Source organism: Hoplias malabaricus, chromosome 4 (genome assembly GCF_029633855.1).
Source record: "Hoplias malabaricus isolate fHopMal1 chromosome 4, fHopMal1.hap1, whole genome shotgun sequence".
Classification (NCBI taxonomy): Eukaryota; Metazoa; Chordata; class Actinopteri; order Characiformes; family Erythrinidae; genus Hoplias; species Hoplias malabaricus.
This window is the reverse complement of record NC_089803.1, coordinates 31,617,925-31,638,147: the sequence shown is the minus strand read 5'-3', so window position 1 is coordinate 31,638,147 and position 20,223 is coordinate 31,617,925. Positions and strand designations below refer to the sequence as shown.

Below are 20,223 nucleotides of genomic sequence, written 5' to 3'. Positions count from 1 at the left end.
AAAATGCAAGAGAGGACAAGTGTTTAATTTTTTAGGGCTTTTATTAAATTAGATCCTTATAAAACACTGCAGAATCCTATTATTGGCTTTGCTGATGTTAAATCTCCATAAACAAATCTGTTTACTTAAAAAATGGAAAGTTCCACCTGAATATACCATAGGCTCTTGGTCCTTCGCACAGTAACAATACTAACATTCTTACAGTCTTTTTTTAATGTAGCATCATCTCCACTTGCATGGTTATGGGGTAAATAAGTGATACTGAGCATAAACAAAAACAGCTAAATTGCAAATAACATTATGTTCACAGAAACAGCTCAGCTAAACGTCAGAGGATGCTTTTGCAGAACTGCAATGCACCCTACAGCATGGACTATGTGCGGAAAATTATATTCTTAACTCTGGTTTGGTGATTCATATGGAATGCATTCCAAATCTGCTCTGTCTCTGCAGGCAAAATAAACCCCTCTTTTATCAGATTCAATAAACTACACTCACCGTTATGTTCAAAGCGTCTAAAACCAATCAGTATACTGTTACCTGAAAAACAATAAAATAAGACTGTGTAGATGTGACAGCATTTAATGAGAATCACATTATGGTTTGCCTTGCATTAAAAAGAGCAGTGAGAGGCAGATACCTAGTCACAATACAAAAAAATCCTCTTCGATTTCTGGCCTAAATGTAATCAAAATACATGACAGACATTTCATGAAATTTGCATAGAACGTCATATTTATTTCCAAGTTGTAGCGGTTTCAAACAGTAATACTGTCACTCATGTGAAGCTGCTAGTTCACATCTGTCAGTTTTCATATTCACTTCGGACAAAGACTTTTAAAAGAGGATATTACGTCCTTATCACTGTTTCCCAAGCAAACATGAGACTGACCTACAGATAATAAATATCAGAGAAAAAAAAATCTTTCTCAGATAAAACCACTTAGGCTAACGTGCGTTACATGGGATGACGTTCAGTTTTCTAGCATGGCTCTGGAAGTGGGTCTGGCTGTAGGGAGAAGTCATGCTGTAAAGGTGTATGTTTCAGCAATCAAGGAATGTGATGGGTTATTAAGCCAGGGTCACATAAAATCCTCAAAGTCTTGTACATAACCTCCATCAAACTCGCCGTAGTCAGCAAGGTCATCCTTCATCTTGGCTTTTAAACCACCTCCTGGTAAAACTCCTTTCTTTTTCTTCTTTCCTTTATTTTGCTGCTTAATAAAAAAAGAGTGACACAAAAGAATATTTAGATTTTTGTAAAGGTCTCTACTTTGTCAGCAGACATGATTACAGATGTATTTTATACATTTTGCCTTACTCCATTGAGGTAAGTATTATAGTTTTATTAATTTTTAATCATTTACGTTTTGTGGCACAAGCCCCTAGTTTAAATTACAAATTAAAGTCAAATTACAAACAAGTAAATTAATAAATACTATGTAAAGTGTAGGTATCACTTTGTATGTCATCACTAAGTATTTAAAGTAAATAGGCCATTATTTTAAATGCAGCATTTTTTCAGTACATTATTTTTTTCCACCAACATATCAGAAATGGACTTTGATGGTTGTTGACTATTATTTCCACATAATGTTTTTAAATTCATCATAAACCTGAAACTTACTAGAATTTATTCAGATATGAGGACCTATGTATAAAAACACCTGTCAACTTAATGTGAATGTAATCACCATCTAATCAAAGCTGCAGTTCTGTAATTTAGCCTCATTGTTTCAATGTACTCTACTAGAGAACAGAGCTTGAACAAAACTATGTTGATATCTAATTACTAACAAAACGCACTGTCAGTAGTCTTATGGCACTTTTCCACTGCATGGAACCTGCATGACTCAGCACGGCTCTTTTCCTTTTCCACTGGCCCAATCTGGTACCTGGTCAGTTTTCGGCCCCAGCTCCCTTGGGGTTCCAACCATGCCGAGTAGGTACTAAATGGTGACCCCTGCAGAGCGCTGATTGGCCACAGCCATGTCAATCACCACAAATGCAGAGCTCATTCAAATCCAGCACAAATTTGCTGCTTGTAAAATCTCTTAAGTTACAGCAGCTTTTAAATTAATTTTTATCTGACTCACAACGGCAGCTCGTAACTTTACCTCGAGGTGTTTTGAAGAGGTTTATATGCTCCTTGAGCTGATGGCCGATAAATTTCCAACGAAAGCCGAACATGCAACAAGCTTAAAGAGAGCCGAGTCGTGTAGAGCCAGACCCATGCGGTGGAAAGCACCATTAGAAATTATGTTCAAACATACCTTTTCTTGCTTCTGCTTCTCACTGAGTAAAACTGTAAGTGAATTGTTTATTTTCTTCAAATCTTCAACCTCCACTGTAGCACAAATCAGTGTTATTGAAGCGAAACACCACAGATGAACACAATTTGTCAATAGTGTTTAGAAGTAATTTAAGCACAATAATGTGTTTTTTAGGTAGTACTTACATGATAGACACAGGTCTCTGAAGAGTGACTCTAAAAAGCTGGAATAGTGTATTGACTTCTCACATGAAGTTATTTTCTCTTTCAGCAATCGCTCAAACTCTGTAAAATCATCTTTGGAGGAAGGGCTCATGGAATCAATTCCCGTTACATTATTTGATACAACGCCTAATGTCGAGAACACACAAAATTTCTTAAAAATGTATCAAATATGTGGGGTAACATTACTACATCTTCCATATTTAGAAAAAAAAAAACTGTTACAGTACTGTTTAGATAAGAGTACTTACCAAAAGCATCTTTTGCAAGCTCCAAGTCTGAATCTTCCTGAAGCTTCTTCACTCTAAGTTTTTCTGCGAGTTCCTCCTCCTCTGGTGTGAGTTCTGTGTTGACGTTTGTTTCCTCTAACTGTCAAAGTAACAGTATTTTTTTCAACTTAAACCACACATTCCTTGTGGTCTCCACATCAATAATTTTTTTCCAGACAAATATTATGTTTATTTCTCAGAACAAAAAAGGTCTATACATTTCAAATGACAAACCATTACTTCAGCTCATATTTGCTTATATATTCATACGACAGTAAATGTGAGATCACCTAAACTATAATATTATGGAAAGATATTATAAAGCTGTGTAATGGCTAGAAACCCCTGTAATTTCACCCACATATTCTCTCCAATTTTTTATTTTGTTTTACCTCAACACCAGTTGGTTGACACTTGACTAGTGGTAAATATCTGGCCCACTGTAATATATGGCTAGCACATAAAATAAACACCCCTTTAAAAATATGTAGCAGAGAAAAAATAAATATGGCACTTACCTGCTTCCGGAGTTCCTCTTGTTTTTTTCTTTGTAAACTCTCTTTCTCTTTGATTTTATCAATAAGTTTTTTCTTCTCTGCAGGCTTAGTAGCTGTAACTAAATGAGACATTGCTTCTTAGATACACAAAACAAATGAAACTGCTTACATTTCAAACTGAATGTCCTTGTACCTGTTTTTATTTCTGTCTGCTTTTCTTCTTCCTCCTCTTCATCATCCCAGTTATCCTGGAAAATAGACAAATATATCTTCAGTGGGAATACCCATATCAGTGGATTCTGTCACATTTTTAAAAATATGCTTGAATGCTTCCCTGATGTAGGAATGAAAGTGTTAATTTACTACATGGATATATAGACCAATAAGCCTTAACATTAACACCAATTCCTTGTTTCTACCCTCACTGTTCATTCTCTGGATGAAATGTGTGGCAATTTTGATTGTTGATTGTTCTCAGTCCAGCAATGAAACTGAGGACTTTAAAAACTCCAGCAGCACTGGTGTCTCTGATACACGCTAAACAGCACCACACACACTAACACACCACCACCACTACAAAAGTATCACTGCCCAACATATCCACCACCCAAATAATACCTGATTTGGAGATTTCCAATGATTTCAAAATGTCTGCATAATTAATGAAATTTGCTACCTGTATTAGACATAACGCCCATATTAAGAATAGCAACCCAAACTGAAACACACTATATAACTTAAACATGAATAGGTGGATCTTAACTGCTGTAGGCTGAATACATAGAAATGTGTTGGGTTTCATGATATCAGAAAAACAATGAATTTCTGCTCTTTAATTTGAATTGGAAGCGAACATTTGGAAACTTCTGAGATGGTATTTTCATTGTACATTAAATTTATCTTTAATAAAGGCTAACTCTGTTGTTCACTATAAGGGTTACTCAGCAAATGTTGTATAACCCAGTGGTGGTATCTGCTACAGCAGATCAGTTAGTAGGTGTGTTTCCCCCAGGTGTGTGGGGGCTTTCATCTGGGTGCTTGGGTATGACAATACTACATATCTGCTCATTGATGGACTGGCAGCCCATCCAGTGTGTGTTCTCACTGTGAGACTGAACAGGATCAAAAGGTTACAGAAAATAAATGGAAATATATTAACTGATATGACATACATTACATCGGTTGTAACTATTATACATCAAATAGTTATATTTTAACGTATTATTTAACTGACTATATGGGTTATATATACACCAACAGATATGACTAAACTAGTTATGTCAGATTTGACTGTATTAGTTTCGATGAATGGAATGTAGCTAGGTTGTTCATGGAGTCGCGTAGAGCGCACACTCCTGACTCTATACTTTGTCTCAGAGCGTTAGTTACAGTGACAGTCAGAATGTCTATAATAATTATGTTTAGGGCAGTCTGTAACCCATTCTCGCTGTCATTGGCGGTATAATCTGCTCCGGAGGCGGGAGCTAACGCTTTCCTCCCTCGCCGACTGCTCGGCCAGGGGTGTTCAGACCGAGTGAGCGCTCTGGCCTTGTGGTGCACAGTCCCGAGAAGAGTGAGACCCTACAGAGATAGATGAGCGTATCGACGGCAGTGACTAACTTTAACGTCTTCGTCCTCATCCTCTCCCTCCCACTTGTCGTGCCCCGCCGCCGCCGCCGCTGCCGCCTTCTGGAGCGGCTCCTCTGGCTCGAAACTGTCCGCATCTACAACAAACACCCACACACAACACACACATCATCGCTCTGCGTTAACACCACTGCCGCTATACAGAACAGTACAGCGCTCATATCTGTTCACACAACCGCGCTGACACAGCGAAATACAGTGTTCAACTCCAGAGAGAGACCCTCACCCCAAGAGTCACCGTCCGCCATCTTGAGAGACCACTCACTCTGATAGAGTGAACACAGCAAAGTCAAGAAATGTGAACCCCGCTCCAGCTTCAAAATAAAAGCCCCGGATAAAAACAGAAACATTCTAGGTAGTCATAGTAGCAGGTGGATTTTCCACAAAGCAGGATTTCTCAGTTTAGCGAGATAAAGTAAGACTAAAATTGAGGAATGTCCATCTTGAATGTCTTTCAGCCATTTTCTTATTGGACTTGTTTGTCTTTGGGCTTCTTTGTTTGTTTCAGATGTATGCATATGCGCATCTGATAAGTCATAATTTGACATGTTACAATATTTAGAGTCAATACTTTCTATAGTGTTTATATTTTATAAACTGAGATGGTGTTATCATGCCACATAAGTACTTGGGCTATGAACGTAGTAGCCCTTATTTAGTCTTGAGTTCCATTTAACATAGGTGAAATTTGCATTTCAGCAGTCACAAACTAGAGTTCAGTTTACTTTGCTAGCCCCTTTGCGGTTTTTGTGTTACGTTCCAGGTCCTCAACAAACCAATAACGAGCATGTTTTATTTGGCTCACTCACGACAGATAATTGTTCAAACAGTAAGGTGAAAGGCGTCCCCAATTAACTTTTATTATGAAAACAAACGGTTTTTCAACGCTCCTCTCTGCAGAGAGAGAGAGAGAGAGAGAGAGAGAGAGAGAGAGAGAGAGAGAGAGAGAGAGAGTATATTTCTGATTCAGTCTTCGGGGTGCATGCAAGACAAACTTGATAATGGACAGACTGGAAGAAAGATATGCTCGTTGCAATTAATTACCTTTGCTTTACTAAACACTATATTGTGTTTTTCTCTCGGTGTCTTTAAGTCACTGTCTCTGTCCCGGGATGATGAGGGTGTGTATGTGAGTGTGTGTGTGTGTGTGTGCGCGCGCGCGCGCGCGTTCCTGCGCCTCACACTCACATCCACAAGGCTCGCAGATGCCTAAGCAGAAACCTGACCCACCTCTGGTAAGCTCATGTCTTTCAGTGCTTTTATTGCTGTCGGTATTAAAGGAGCCTGTCCTGTAGTTGTAGCTCATGCTTTCAAAGTGAATGTCATTAATGCTCGTGTTCATGGGGCGCGAACTGAATGCGAGAGAACGGGCCGATTGCTGCAGGAAGAAAATATCCTAATGTGAGTAATGTAGAATGAGGGAGGACTTAACTAGCGTCAGCCTGATAGGGATGATTACAGTCTCTTCTTGACCAGAGCATCGAACCAATATTAAATGTTAACATATGCTTCCATAAGAAATCCCAGCAGTTTTCGCACGTGATGCATTCTGAATGTGTGCTTGTATCAGATGTCCCTGCTAAGAAACAGCAACATGGTTAAGTTGGTGGACCAGCTCCAGTGGAACAGCAGTGTTTTCAGCTGAGTTGCGTGGTGAATCTGGACTAACAAAAAGTCTAACCAAGCTATTTCACCAGAATGACCAGAATATACATGCTGGTCCTCCAACAAGACCAACAAAGGTGGTAGAACCCCATGACTACAATAACCAAGATGTCAACAGCTGTGGCCTTAAGTTTAGAGAAGCAAGCTTGAGACTGGAGGGTTGCTGCTTCAGTTACCAGGACCAGTAAGAAAAAAAATTACATTGCTAAAGTGCCCTTGAGCAAGGCACCTAACCCTCACACCAGATGTGTGTTCACTGCTCCTGGTGTGTGTGAAGAATTGCTCACTAGTGTATGGTCATTACCAAGAAATGGGTTAAATGCAGTGAAAAGAATATGCTTAGTGGATTCTTTTCTCCTTCTTCTTCTGCTTCTTCATCTTCATTTTCTTCTTCTTCTTAACCAAGCTGTTAGACCAATGTTACCACCTTAACCAAGCTGGTCCCCTTCCATTGCAAGCATAACCAGCATGATCAAGTGGATCATCTTCTGATAGCATTTTTAGTTGTGATTATACATTGAAAGAAAGATATAGTCCTAGACTAAGCTTAATCCCTGTCTGGGAATCCAGCCCCCTGTGTTTTAATCAAGTTCAGCTGTATATCCAGCTCATCAACTACTAAGAGAATTAAAGACCCGTTTAGAGCATCTGAAACCTGCTAGCAGCTCTAGAGACGTTTCTGTTCAACACTCCGGTGTTATGTCCACAGGTATGTAGTTAGTTTATTAATGGAGAAAATTTGAGTGATTTAAAAGGAAGCTTTGATGAATAAATCACAAAAAATAAAAAAGGTAGTTATGTAGTTATAAAAACCCATAAACACTGATCTTTTGAGATAGATTTCCTGAAGTTATAAGTGAGTAAACCTGAAGATGTAGTTAAACGTATTTGTAATGAAAACTCTACACACTGTCTACTGTTGCTGTTGCCCCGGAAGAAGCAGACCTTCTGCAAATCATGGTGGAACTTTTATGGTGTTAATTGCACTTATCCTCTGGTGTTACTTCAAGTCGCCCACTCATCAGCTATATAGGTTAAGTGTCCTACAAAAAAGCCAAGCATTTGCATTTAGATGAGACAGCAACTCTCTGCAGAGCAGCGGTCCTGTACAGTTACCTCTGAAATGTAGAAAACCCCAAATCGAATGTACAGTCACTGTCTTAATTTTTATAAAGGTTATTATTATTATTATTATAAATTAGATTTTTTTCAAACTAGAATCCTTATGTAATTCCTTAATGAATATCCTAAAAGTGTTATGAATTGTTAAATATGTTCTGTTATTTGATGAAAGACCAATCAGTACCAAATATAGACAGGAGTGAAGCACAGCTTTTATGAGTGCTTTTAGCATAAAACTAACTACAGCTTAAAGTCTATGTGCTGAGTCAACCACAAACACATCAGTCTAATTAATACTTTTTCTCTCCTTTGATTTTTTATAAAAATAACAGTAATAATTGTCCTCATGAGGTCTTTAGAAAATATTTATTGTTCAGTGCGATTTGTACAGTGATTTAGCATCTGTGTTGTTTAAGGTGGTCTCTCATTTAAGAATTCTGTTTTCGATTTATTTATAAGGTGTGTCATACAAAACAGGCAAAGTATTAATCCCATTTGTTCTACAAGGGGAATAGCTACAAAGTAAACCTTAGGGAAGCGTTCTGCAGTGAATCCTCATTGACCCCTGTGGGAATACAAGCCTCTCATCACACGAGGCAAATCACTGTAGTCTACAGAAATACCAGCATGAACACCTTTCCTGCTGAGACACAGTGCTGAATCGTGCTGACCTTTCCTCCTGACTCTTTGTGGTTCAGTGTTCAGATTGGATAAAGATTAGTCTCTCTAAGGATCCTCATCAATTTCAGGAACCAAAGAGTGATGCCAAAAAAAAAGAGAAGTGAAGAGAATAATTTTGTTTTTCTATAATTTGTAAATATTCATAGCATTTTAAATAATATATGCAATAAAATAAATCAGGAATTAAACAGAACAGTCAGCTTGTAGCTGTTATACGTTGTGTCTGATTCTGTAGAACGTGTGGCCTTGTGCTTGAACTGAGATGATATCCTTGTGAGCTTTTATACTCTGCGTAATTTCAGCAAAGAAGCTTAATAACGGATTCCAATCTCAATCCCAAAGAATGCGAAACACTTTGGGGTTTCTAGAAAAGTTTTATGAAAGTGTCTATGTAAGAACCTTTCATTCATTCATTCAAATCTGTTATGCTAGTTTGCTGTTGTGAGTGAAAGGCTAGACTTCTTCTTTTTTTATATAGTAAGTTAAAGGTAACATCTACAATTGTAAGGAAGCACTGTTCTCTGATTTGTTTATGTTCAGAAGCTCTGCGTCCTTAAACGACTGTTGTTTGAAAGTGGCTGAAGCTTAACTTGTCTGTAAGTGTTTGTTCACTATTTAAATCATTTGATACTCTGCTTTTTCATTAAATTATTGAAATGCATAATCCTTCATTGCCATCTGTACAAGAGTAGCAGTCATATAAAAGTCATGATTATGCTGCTAATACTTGACGATGAGACTGTAAACATGTGTCATCGATGTAAACAGACTTTGGTTTTGAAGGAATTTGGCTGTAAGACTGGTATCAGCTTATTCTACAGTTTTTTTCCCCTTTCCTTAGTAATTCTATTCAAATAGGTGAAAGGATCCGACTGTCTTTTGTGGTGTGTAACTGTGTTATTCCAGGCACACTCAACCCAAACAAAATAGATATTGGTGTGAAAACAACTGAAAAATGTTACATCACTACAGGGAAGAAAGTTTAGTGTCCCTCATGACATGAAAATGCATTTGTAATTAAATATTTATTACTTGATATTTTAATTTTGTCATCTCTTCTCATTCTTTACAGGACTGAAGGAATCTCACTGGTGTGGTACTGAAGCCAGTTATGGCTCTCAGGCAAGGCCATGGTTGCAGGGCCAGTGAGACTGAGCCTGATCTTCCACCTACACCAGAGCAGAGTGGGAAGAACACCAGAGACAGAGAAGACTCAGAGGAAGCTCACAGCAGCACTGTGGAGAGCCAGTCAAGCACGCCCAACCCAGACAGCTTCTGCCCCAGCGATGGCTCTGTCTCCGGGGAGGACTCCATCCATGGTGACAGCCCTATTCAGCCTGACAGCATGGAAGACTCGCTGTCTGAATACGATAATGTTGGATCTGAGGAGGAGGAAGAGGAGCAGGACTACGAAGAGGATGAGGAGCTGCGTACTGATGCCGATGGGATGACTTACTATGTGCACTGTTGCCCTGAGGATGAAAGCTACATGGAGGGAATGGACTGTCATGAAGGGACTGATAACAGTGACCCGGCTAGACCCAGCACGTCCAGGGATCCGGATGGTGGGCGAACACCAGTAGAAGATTGGCCAAAATCTGGGGGTCTTTATGATGTGCTAAAGCATGGCAAGGAAGCACTGGTCTACAAACACCCTGAGCCCATCACAGAGACAACTTTCATTCAAGCCCCCATGGCTGAGGATGAGGAAGATGAAGACGAAGAGGCAGATGATGTAGATGATGAGGAGGGTGAGGATGAAGAGGAGGACGAGGAGGAAGACGACGATGATCAATATTTTATTTATACTGGAGAGAAAGCAGAGGAGGATCAGGATGAAATTCTTCCCAAAATATGTGGCGGTCTTTCAGGAAACAATAGAAACCTTCATCAACGGCCAAGTTCCACTCAAGCTAAGAGCAGAGAGGCTGAAGACGTATCTCATGATCACAGAGGAGACAAAAGGCAACAGAACTGTAGAGGTGACACCCAGGGTTCATTCAGTGGCCACAGGGAAGTCCTTAAAAAGGCAACAACGGAAGAAAGAGTTGACTATCCAAGAGACTGTGATAAGGATAGGGCTGATAGAAACTCGAGACAAGGGTCTAGATTCAAAGGGCAGCAAACTTGGAAGGAGGACAGTGGCACCAGAAATCCAAGAGGTAGAGAACCAGCAAAATGTGAAGAGCCTCAAAACAAAGGAGATCATAATAAAAGACATGTATACAGACAACGTGGTGGGGAGGAAAGAGAAGACAGGCATTTACATGAGGACAGTGACTGTCCTGAGGATAGCGCAGGCAGAGAACAAGGTCGCACTCACAGTAATTATAGAGCAAAGACCAGGAAGGACAGGCAGCCAGCAGTGGATGCTAAAGGGGATCAGGACCGGATTGTTAATGAGGTGAGGGCGAAACTGAAAGTAGCACCTCAAAATACTGGGATGGACAAGTATGTAACTGAGCAGTCATCTAGTAAAAGTGGGAACCCAGACAGTTCTAAAGCTTCATTCCTACTATCAGAAAAGAAGGAAAGCAGACCTGGGGTACATGACAAAGTCCTGCAACCTCCAGATTCAGCGCTGCAAAATGACCAGCCCAAAGCTAATAACGAAGAGGAATGGAGATCCAATCAAGGCCAGGTAACACTCAGTTTATAAAATCAATGTTTACCTCCTTCTAAGGCTCTAATAACACAACATATTATATTGTATTGTTCAGAATCAGTCTCTCAGTCAGCATACAAAGTGTCAAACAATGCATTTAACAGACTGGAGCAAACTACTCACTTTATTACTGATTGTATTGCATAAAGTGTAATAAAAAATTAACAAGCAAGTCCACAACCCTCACTCTGAAATACCTCCCCTCAAAAACAAATGAAACACAATATCACCACCATTGTAGGGATTGTTTTGGAGGGTGGACATTTCAGCATGACATAGCAGTGTTGGTGGATTTATTTTTAAACATTGTCACACCTACAAGTTTAGACACTGTACTTAATATTTTTCCATGTAAACTGTGACATAAATGGGGAAAGTGTAGCTGCAGACTTATTACTAAGTGGATGTGAGAATATCATTTAACTAAATTTTCATGCCATAAATATTGAATATAAGCATATTCTTACCCAAGACACAAATGTAGCTTTAGATTCAATATTATCCCCAAAAACAGAACAAATGAACATGCTGGATGGCACATGGAACTCTTAACGAGAGCAGTGACGAATGAATGCTTCTCAACAGCCATATTCAAACCACGCAATTTTCAGGATGTTTTTTCTTTTTCCATTTTTTCTTTTTTTTTTCTTTTTTTGTAATTTTATATTTAATACTATGCAACAGTTACCAATTTTGAAATACATTTATGCTACACAAAAGATGTGGGTGCATTTCAATATCCCCACATGACTCTTTTATAATGGCACAGAAGTTGTGCGTATGTTAAATAACACATTATATCATATAACTATGACAGTATAAAGCAGTTCAATTTAATATATATATAATACAGCCAAGGCTTTCACTTCTGTTACTGAAACTTCAGTTTCAAAGTTTGAAGTGATTGTGAAACAGACTAAATTATTTTTTTAAAATGATTTTTTATTGCTTTTCAGCAAGGAAAGAGAAATCCTTCTTTTCCAAGCTTTGTGGATGGTAAGTTATTGTCAGCTCATGTGACAAAAATGGCATGCTAAATGTAGAAAGATAAAGAGAGGAACTGTACTGAACAAATACATAATGGCGGTAACTATAGAATCAAAATGGTGTGTGTGTGTGTGTTTGCGTGTGTAAAAGCCTTAATTCAGATATGTTTTTATCTCTCATTTAGTTCCAGGTCCTTGTGAACCAGAGGATCTCATTGATGGGATCATATTTGCTGCAAATTACCTCGGCTCCACCCAGCTTCTGTCAGACAGAAACCCATCTAAGAGTGTGCGTATGATACAAGCTCAAGAAGCTGTGGACAGAGTAAAGGTAATCTGTGAACAATGGTTCTGTGAACTTCTAGAAAGATATCATATAGTGTTTTGTTACTGTTCTGCTTGTGGTTGTTTTCTGTGGAGGATGTCCGTAGTGTTGGTAGCTGGTCAAAAATGCCTACTCATTCCACTAGATGTAGCTGTAACTCTTCTTCTGCGTGTTTCAGTGTCTGGATGGAGATAGCCAGAGCCTGACTGAGGTTGATCTCTTCATTTCAACAAAAGCCATCAAAGTGTTAAATGCTGACACACAGGTTAACAATATTCACTCTTATAGTTCATCAGTATTTATATGGACAGTTATGTTTGCCTATATCTTTTTTTAGTCTAGTTTCAGTATGATGTTTGGTTAAACATCTTGAATATAATAATGAAATACAGACAATAAAATTAAAAATATATATAAAGATTATATATATATATATATATTAGCTGGATTACCATCTATTTTCCACATATAGAAACAGCTAAACTCCTGTATTCTTACACCCCTAAAACCCTGTTACATCACAAAATAATGATATTACTTGAATAAATTAGGTCCTTTAGAAGTTATTCCCAAAAATAAATGCTAATCCTATAATTCTTTGGATACAGGAGACTATGATGGACAATGCCCTCCGTACCATCTCCTACATTGCGGACATTGGGAGTGTGGTGGTGCTGATGGCCCGCAGACGCATGTCTCACTCTGCCTCACTGGACTGCACTGACAACAGCCTCAATTCCTCAGAAAGCAGGAAACAGTACCGAATGATCTGTTATGTCTTTGAATCTGAAGATGTAAGTTAATGCTACGGCTTTATTTCTAATTTATAGTTAGGTTCATTCATTCATTACTGTAAGGACAAAACCCTTTTCTCCCATTTTTGTAGTTTATCATCTTGTGACATTATTTAAAAAACCTGCTGTGTACAAAAATGACTTGATCAATCGTTGCATGAACTTCCATTAATGCCACAGTAACTCTTCCTCTAATGTTACTGTTTTAAAGATGTGAGAACATGTGATGACAATATGTAGATACATTTCACAATGGAACACTATTGTTGTGATTTATGTTCATTTATTATTTTATATGGTCTGTACAAACTAAGACTCTGTCTCCAAACTCCAATCCCAAAGGCAAATGCTATATGTAAAATAGCAAATCTAGCCACAAATTGAGCTTAGAAACCTCATTTCTCATCTTATGCAGTTATAACTAATCCATGTTATTTCACCATGTCTGACCTCAGACTAGCCCAGGTGAACAGGGACAATGGCTTGAAAAGTATATACTTATGTAATTGCTTATGACTTATCTTCTACTGTTTTGTCTTAAGCTGAGCACTCCCCCTTGAATAAATGTAAGTCTATGTAATGTCCCCCGAAACCATGGAGATAAGACTGAGTGTTTGCCTGCGTACGTGAGTGTCTTTATCTGTGTGTGTGTGTGTGTGTGTCACATTTAAGTATCCTCACGTTCTCTGCTGAGCACTCTCCCTCCCGTCCTCTCCCCTTCCTCAGGCCCAACTCATTGCACAGTCCATTGGTCAGGCGTTTAGCATGGCCTACCAGGAATTCCTGCGAGCAAATGGTATCAACCCGAAAGATCTTAGTCAGAAAGACTACAGTGATATTCTTAATTCACAAGAAATGTACAATGATGACCTCATCCACTTCTCAAACTCAGAAAACTGCAAAGAGGTATGGAAAGCCTTGGAGCATTGCTAATAGTCAGTGTCAATTTGCTAGTAAATATGTTCACAAATCATCTGTGTCTTTTTTCATAAAAGCATAAATTATAATGTTGCTATTGGAACACAATTTTTAACCCCCCTCCCCAACTGATGGTTCAGGAAAAGGGATTTTATTCCAACTTATTTATTTTGATAGTATTTTCTAATATCAGAAAATTAAAAAGACTAAAAAAAAAACAGAGATACAAATGTTATTCTGATAATGATTCATTTAGCTGCATGTGTATTCAGCATTCACCCACATTGCTGTGTTGCATATCATTTGACGATGGTACTCCAGCTACCTCTCTCTTTCCCTCTTCGTCTTCTCTTCACCCTGACCCTGGTGTGGCTTCTCTTTGTAGTTGCACCTGGAGAAGCAGAAAGGGGAGATTCTTGGTGTAGTGATAGTGGAGTCTGGCTGGGGCTCTATCCTACCCACAGTCATTTTGGCCTGCATGCTGAACAGTGGGCCTGCTGCCCGTTCTGGGAAACTGAACGTGGGAGATCAACTCATGGCTGTCAATGACACAAGCTTGGTGGGCTTACCTCTGGCAACCTGCCAAGGCATTATCAAGGTTTTTACCAATGTTTTGAATTTATAGTTAATTATATGCAAACACATATCAGCCCAGCTTACTTAAGAAAAACAGTGTCTATCATAAAGTAGAGTTTGAGCATTTCTGTGGATAACCTATAAAGTATACATCTGTGTGTTCATTCCAGGGTCTGAAGAGTCAGGTGCAAGTAAAGTTGAGTGTAGTAAGTTGCCCACCTGTCACCACTGTGTTGATAAAGAGACCAGACCTGCAGTACCAGCTGGGATTCAGTGTACAGAATGGCATAGTGAGTTCCCTTTAACTAAAACTATGAGTAAACAAATTCAAGTGAACACAGTTTTTCACTTTCTTAAAATGGTTAACACGAGGCTTACTGAAACAGTCATAAATCCATATAAAGATGAATTATTTAAAGGTTCAAAGACTGCTGTTATAAACTTTGATGACAAGATGACGTACAGCATAACAGATGACATGGTTTTTTTTGGAAACTGTGTTGTGTCATGATAGTTGACATACCTTAAACTCATTTAACTGAAAGGTCATCTGGAGTCCTGTGGACTAAATGTTGGCATTTGGTATAATTGATTATAAATATATGTGTAGGTCAGTGTTAGTGGTCAGAAAGTGCTGTAACTTATTGCTATATAAATATCACCCTACAGTAAGGTGTTAATACAAAATATAATCAGTCAGTTTAGACATATTTGGTGTCTGAAATGGCTTCTTAATATGGCACTCCAGTTTTCTCCAGTTTTGCTTCAAAGCCAGTATAGCTAATGAGCAAGGTAGATTATGTGCATTAAACAACATTATTCAAACTGCATACCTAAGTGATCATACACTTGACTTAAGCCATCTTGTGTTGTTAATAAATCTAAGGTATAATTACTAAGTTTGTTACTAGCACTGACATGTCTGGCATTTTAAGGCTGATTTTTGTTTGTTTTTCAAATTTCGTCCTTTAATCATGCAGCTTGGTCAGTACTGTTAAATGTGACAGAAGCTTCCATTACTTCTTAGGTACATTAACAAAACTAAAGCAGTCTATGGACTACAATAAGCCTTTGTTTACTGACCTCCTTGGGGATAAGGAAATCAGATTTCCATTGTGCAAAGTCTTATTTTCTAATCAAATCATCAGTTCAGTTGTGGTTATACACGTGTGACACGTTATACATGTATGCAATCATGGTGCATTTATTGCATTAATTAATTGCTCTTTTTTCCAGATTTGTAGTCTGATGAGGGGTGGAATAGCAGAAAGGGGAGGTGTACGTGTTGGTCACAGAATAATTGAAATTAATGGACAGAGTGTGGTCGCAATGGCACATGAGAAAATAGTCCATGCCTTGTCAGTGTCTGTTGGTGAGGTAAGTGCTTTATTTTGGATTAGTGTAAATATGGGTCTGTGACTCTTTTACGGAACTAGATTTGCATGTTTACTCATTGAGGGCTCATGTCTCTATTTGTTGTAACAGATTCACATGAAAACTATGCCAGCTGTGATGTTCCGATTGCTTACCGGACAGGAGACACCAATGTACATCTAATTGCAATTTGGATGCTCCAGAAACACTGTGGTGCGCTACTCTTCTTGTGCAATTTAAAACAATGCATCAAATTATCTCCCAAATGGTATGTTCTTTTTGGTAACGTATGTATCCACCCTGGCTTAAAAATAGACTTAACATGTTGTGTACCTTTCAAATACAGTAGCCTGTCAATTCATCATCAACATGAGTCATGTGTCATCAGGCTGTTTACTGCATGTGTGGGATGTGTGTTTCATTACAAGATAAAAGCACTAAAGAGGAAAGCTAATTATACTTTTATATAATTTGGACAGGTTTAATGACAAGTGACGCTGACGTACAGGGTACAGGGGCTAAACTATGTCTAAAACTAAGAGTGAAATGGTAATTGCAGTCTTTAGGAGACCAGCCTTCTCAATCTCTGTTTTGTTTAGATTTATCCTCTTGAACATGGTGGTAAATGTTTTTTTTTTTTGAGGCCAGCAGTGCATGACTAGTGCATGACCTCCATCTGTGTTTCATCCGGGTGTGCTGAATACCCCAACCAACCCTTCCTAGCTTTCCAGGTCTAGTGGATGTGTTGCTCCAGCAGTGAGGCCCTTGCTCTACCACACATAATTATTTTTTTTAACAAAACAATGCTGATGCTGGCATTTATTTTTTAACTATGTAAATATTGTTCCTGGTTGGACTGTATATTTACTGTTTATCAGCTGGTTTGTAATGATAGGGGCTAGATATCTATGCAGTGTTCATCAGCTATGCTCAAGAATTGTATTACTTAGGAACAACTTTTAATTATTTACCAATTTCATACTGCTGTAGTCATTTGGGAGGGATATGCTGAATTCCAAAGATAACAACAACACATTCTTAGCATTAAATATCTCAGTGACTATGTTGAGTTGTCATGGCCCAGGTTTACTCATAAGGACATTGTCCATTGAACTGATGTCTTCATCTTAATATTACTGTTCATAATTCTGGTGTACAGATGAATCATTTTACCCAATTACAGAATTTTACCACATTGTGCTGAAAAATATATAACACATAAAACATGGTGGCATTAACATTTTTTATTACTTAATGATCCAATATTTACTAAAAGAATTCCTCATTTAGAAGATCAGGTTTATGTAGAAACACAGATGATCATTTAACTGAAATGGTGACTTGCAAATCTACATTCAGTAATAATACTGTGACTTTTAACCATGTCTTTAAGCCAAGTATTGAATCTATGTGGATGTTAACTCCTGACATTGAACACAACACTGTAATGCATTTGTTTTATTTCTTTATTCTCTGTAAACAATACATTTATTACAATACATATATTTTCTTTTTATTATCACTCAAATATATATTTATGTACATATTTACACAGATCCAAATTCTTCAGTAGAACAGAAAAATGTTGTATTTACAGCTACCCCCAGCAAAATCATTCTGCAGCACGTGTGTTTTTCAAGTAAAGGGAATGATGGCCTTGTGTGAAACAGATGGTTTCTCAAAATTTCTGTGGAGAGAAATTAAAATGTAGTCATTCACTCAGCATTACTGACCCATTGTGTATTATTGATGTCAATAATTTTAATATGTTTTAGTAACAATTGATTAGAATGATTATTTGGTAAAGGAAAAGAGATTTACCGTTAAAGTGGAGATCTGCTGTGGTTCTTTGCTCATCCCTTTCACAATAACGCCATCTAAACTCACTCCTTCAAAGAAGCCAGCATTGAGGTAGCCCTTTTCAGGGTAAATGTTATCATCCTCATCGTCTATGCCGATACTGAATGCTTCCCTAATTTTTTCTGGAAACATCATGTCCAGTAGTATCACCGCTATGCCAATCAGTGCACACAATAAACCTGTAAGAAACATAGTTTGTTATTGACACTAAATCAGAAATGCATTACCATTTAAATATGTTTTAAATAAATGAAGAACATAATTATCAACATATTTATGACATTTATAATTAGTGTACAGCATTGTTTCTCAACACTGGTGGCACCTAGCCCTGCACATTTTAGTGGTCTCCCTGCTTTAACACACCAACTGCAACTCTGAAAGTATTTGTTCATTAACTGATGAATCAGGTGTGTTGGGAGAAGGGAAAGCAATAAATGTGCATGGCAGGGTTGGAAAAAAATAACCCACTGGTCTACAGTATCATTTTCAGGACCAAATACACAGAGGATCAATAAAAGATACATGGCACATACCAGTAGCTAACGCGAGCCAAAAGGAAGCGCTGAAGTTTGTCACAAAGGATTCTGTTCCTACAGTGAAGAAGCACTGTGGAAGGTTGTATATTGTTGAGAAGGAGGCCATGGAGAAGAAGATAAAAGCTGCTGTGGTAGCCATCATGCAGCCAGCATAGAGGATGACGGGCATTGAGAAGAGGACGTTGGCTACCAGCCAGCAGCAAAAAGCCGTCCTGTGGGAAAAAGTTAAAGAGAGATACCATTCTTTACTGTACTTGGTCTGCAGTTGTTGAATGAGACCTCGCATTTATATTCCAAAGGCATTAAGAGGGTCAGTGATCTGTGTGTCTTACCACAGGGTGGCTGAGGCATATTTGCCTGAGTATCGGTACTGGTAGATGAGGCCACAGGGGCTGTTGAGGGTAAACTTTTCAGCAATGTACAGTATGGGGTTGGGAAGACCCTTCTCCAAAGCATCAGCATACTCCTCATCCAGACTACTGGTCCAGCTGAACATTTCGTTGTAGTCTATTGTCTCATTGAACTGTACAACAGGATCTCCTAAAAGGACACAAATTAAGGGTTATGTCAAATTTGTGAACCTATCCACTTGATCTGTCTGGCCAACATAAACATTTTACATTTCCAAATATATACACGGCTAATGATTGGGCAGAAATATAGAAAAGAATTATAATAACAATACTCTGGTAGATTGAAAGAAAAGCAAAGACTCTTGTCAAGTCTTGTCTTGTGTGACTTACCTCTAAGTGTGATGTTAATTCCATACAGGCCGACATGCAGCCCGACCTCAGCATTCACCACCATATTACTGAAGGATTTGTACGTGGTGTTGGCTTTCAAACTCGCCTCAGCCCAATCACTGGTGAAGTTCAGAGCTGTAAAGGGACAAGAAAATTAAATATTTAGTTTAAAACTTAAACCAATTTGTTGATTAGTTTTTTTAGAGAAAACTTCATAATTTAGACATTAAACATGTTATTTTTACATTTCTATTTAACAGCAAATGTATTTTATTGTTGTAAGTTTCCCTTTACTCTGTACTGCTGGTTTAAAATTGTTATAAAGAGAAATACTCACCAACAATAACAACTCCAATAAACAAGCTTATGATTATCCTGAATGTCCAGAGAATCCGCTGAAAGAAACACATTCAAAAATGTTTTTTCTCACTGAGAACTCTCAATAACATCAGGACAAAGGAAAGCTCAACAGCAGATATGTGAGGTGTTGTCTGTGGGATCTTTTACTTGAGACAGTCAGTGGTGTAGCCAAAACCAAACCCAAACAACTTAACACACCAGTAAAATGGCTTAAATGAAGTATAAGGTAACTGAGGCACAAAAACAACTTCAGATGTAAGTGTAAATGTTATCAGGTAGGCCCCTGTTCAGTTCACTTTAAAACTCCAGTGGAAGTTCTTTGTGCATTAAGGACCTGTCTACTACAGATGAACTCAAGTTTGTTATGTGTTTTTTTCTTTGTGTGATCCCTTATTCTCAAACTCTTTAAAAAAATAAATATATATATTTAGAGTGGAACCTACTGAGGAAAGTACGAATACTGTCTCCAGGTAAATGGAAGGGTGTTAATATCAGTAGTGTGTAGCCCCTTCTGGGGAAATACTGAATTTCTTGAGCCCCACTCACCGATTTGCCACGTATTCCTGGCACAATGAGGAGGAAGCCGACAGCGAGCACCAAGAACACCAGGATGACAGTGAGCAGGTTGGTGCTGAAGATGAACGAGGTCCTTTGTAGTGAGTAGAATGGGTAAATGCCATCGTAGAAAGTCATCGTTCCTCCAAATGC

The 20,223-nt window shown here is 38.3% G+C and overlaps 3 protein-coding genes across 6 annotated transcripts; 1 reads left to right on the top strand and 2 right to left on the bottom strand.

Annotated features, from left to right (window-relative positions):
- Positions 1-40: 40 nt before the first annotated feature.
- Positions 41-5,187, bottom strand: eif3ja (eukaryotic translation initiation factor 3, subunit Ja). 2 transcript variants are annotated; one of them, XM_066668628.1, is made up of 8 exons: positions 5,134-5,187; positions 4,881-4,984; positions 3,454-3,508; positions 3,282-3,379; positions 2,746-2,863; positions 2,459-2,623; positions 2,274-2,347; positions 41-1,217 (listed from the first exon to the last, which is right to left on the bottom strand). In XM_066668628.1, the coding sequence occupies exons 1-8, from the start codon at positions 5,153-5,155 to the stop codon at positions 1,083-1,085; spliced, it is 771 nt and encodes a 256-aa protein (XP_066524725.1). In that variant the 5' UTR covers positions 5,156-5,187; the 3' UTR covers positions 41-1,082. The 2 variants fall into 2 exon arrangements, with proteins under 2 accessions (XP_066524725.1, XP_066524726.1); XM_066668629.1 differs by having other exon boundaries at positions 41-1,214.
- A 100-nt stretch (positions 5,188-5,287) lies between these two features.
- Positions 5,288-17,684, top strand: apba2a (amyloid beta (A4) precursor protein-binding, family A, member 2a). 3 transcript variants are annotated; one of them, XM_066667861.1, is made up of 11 exons: positions 5,288-5,322; positions 9,448-11,016; positions 11,997-12,036; positions 12,212-12,357; positions 12,530-12,616; positions 12,960-13,145; positions 13,872-14,051; positions 14,449-14,661; positions 14,810-14,929; positions 15,876-16,016; positions 16,125-17,684. In XM_066667861.1, the coding sequence occupies exons 2-11, from the start codon at positions 9,487-9,489 to the stop codon at positions 16,194-16,196; spliced, it is 2,715 nt and encodes a 904-aa protein (XP_066523958.1). In that variant the 5' UTR covers positions 5,288-5,322; positions 9,448-9,486; the 3' UTR covers positions 16,197-17,684. The 3 variants fall into 3 exon arrangements, with proteins under 3 accessions (XP_066523958.1, XP_066523957.1, XP_066523959.1); XM_066667860.1 differs by lacking the exon at positions 5,288-5,322 and adding an exon at positions 5,889-6,142 and having other exon boundaries at positions 16,125-17,683; XM_066667862.1 differs by lacking the exon at positions 5,288-5,322 and adding an exon at positions 8,863-8,971.
- On the bottom strand, positions 17,598-20,223 carry duox2 (dual oxidase 2). Its single transcript, XM_066667863.1, has 7 exons — positions 20,062-20,223; positions 19,493-19,550; positions 19,156-19,290; positions 18,745-18,952; positions 18,410-18,624; positions 17,835-18,052; positions 17,598-17,700 (listed from the first exon to the last, which is right to left on the bottom strand). Exons 1-7 carry the CDS (start codon positions 20,206-20,208, stop codon positions 17,692-17,694), a joined length of 990 nt encoding a protein of 329 aa, XP_066523960.1. The 5' UTR covers positions 20,209-20,223; the 3' UTR covers positions 17,598-17,691.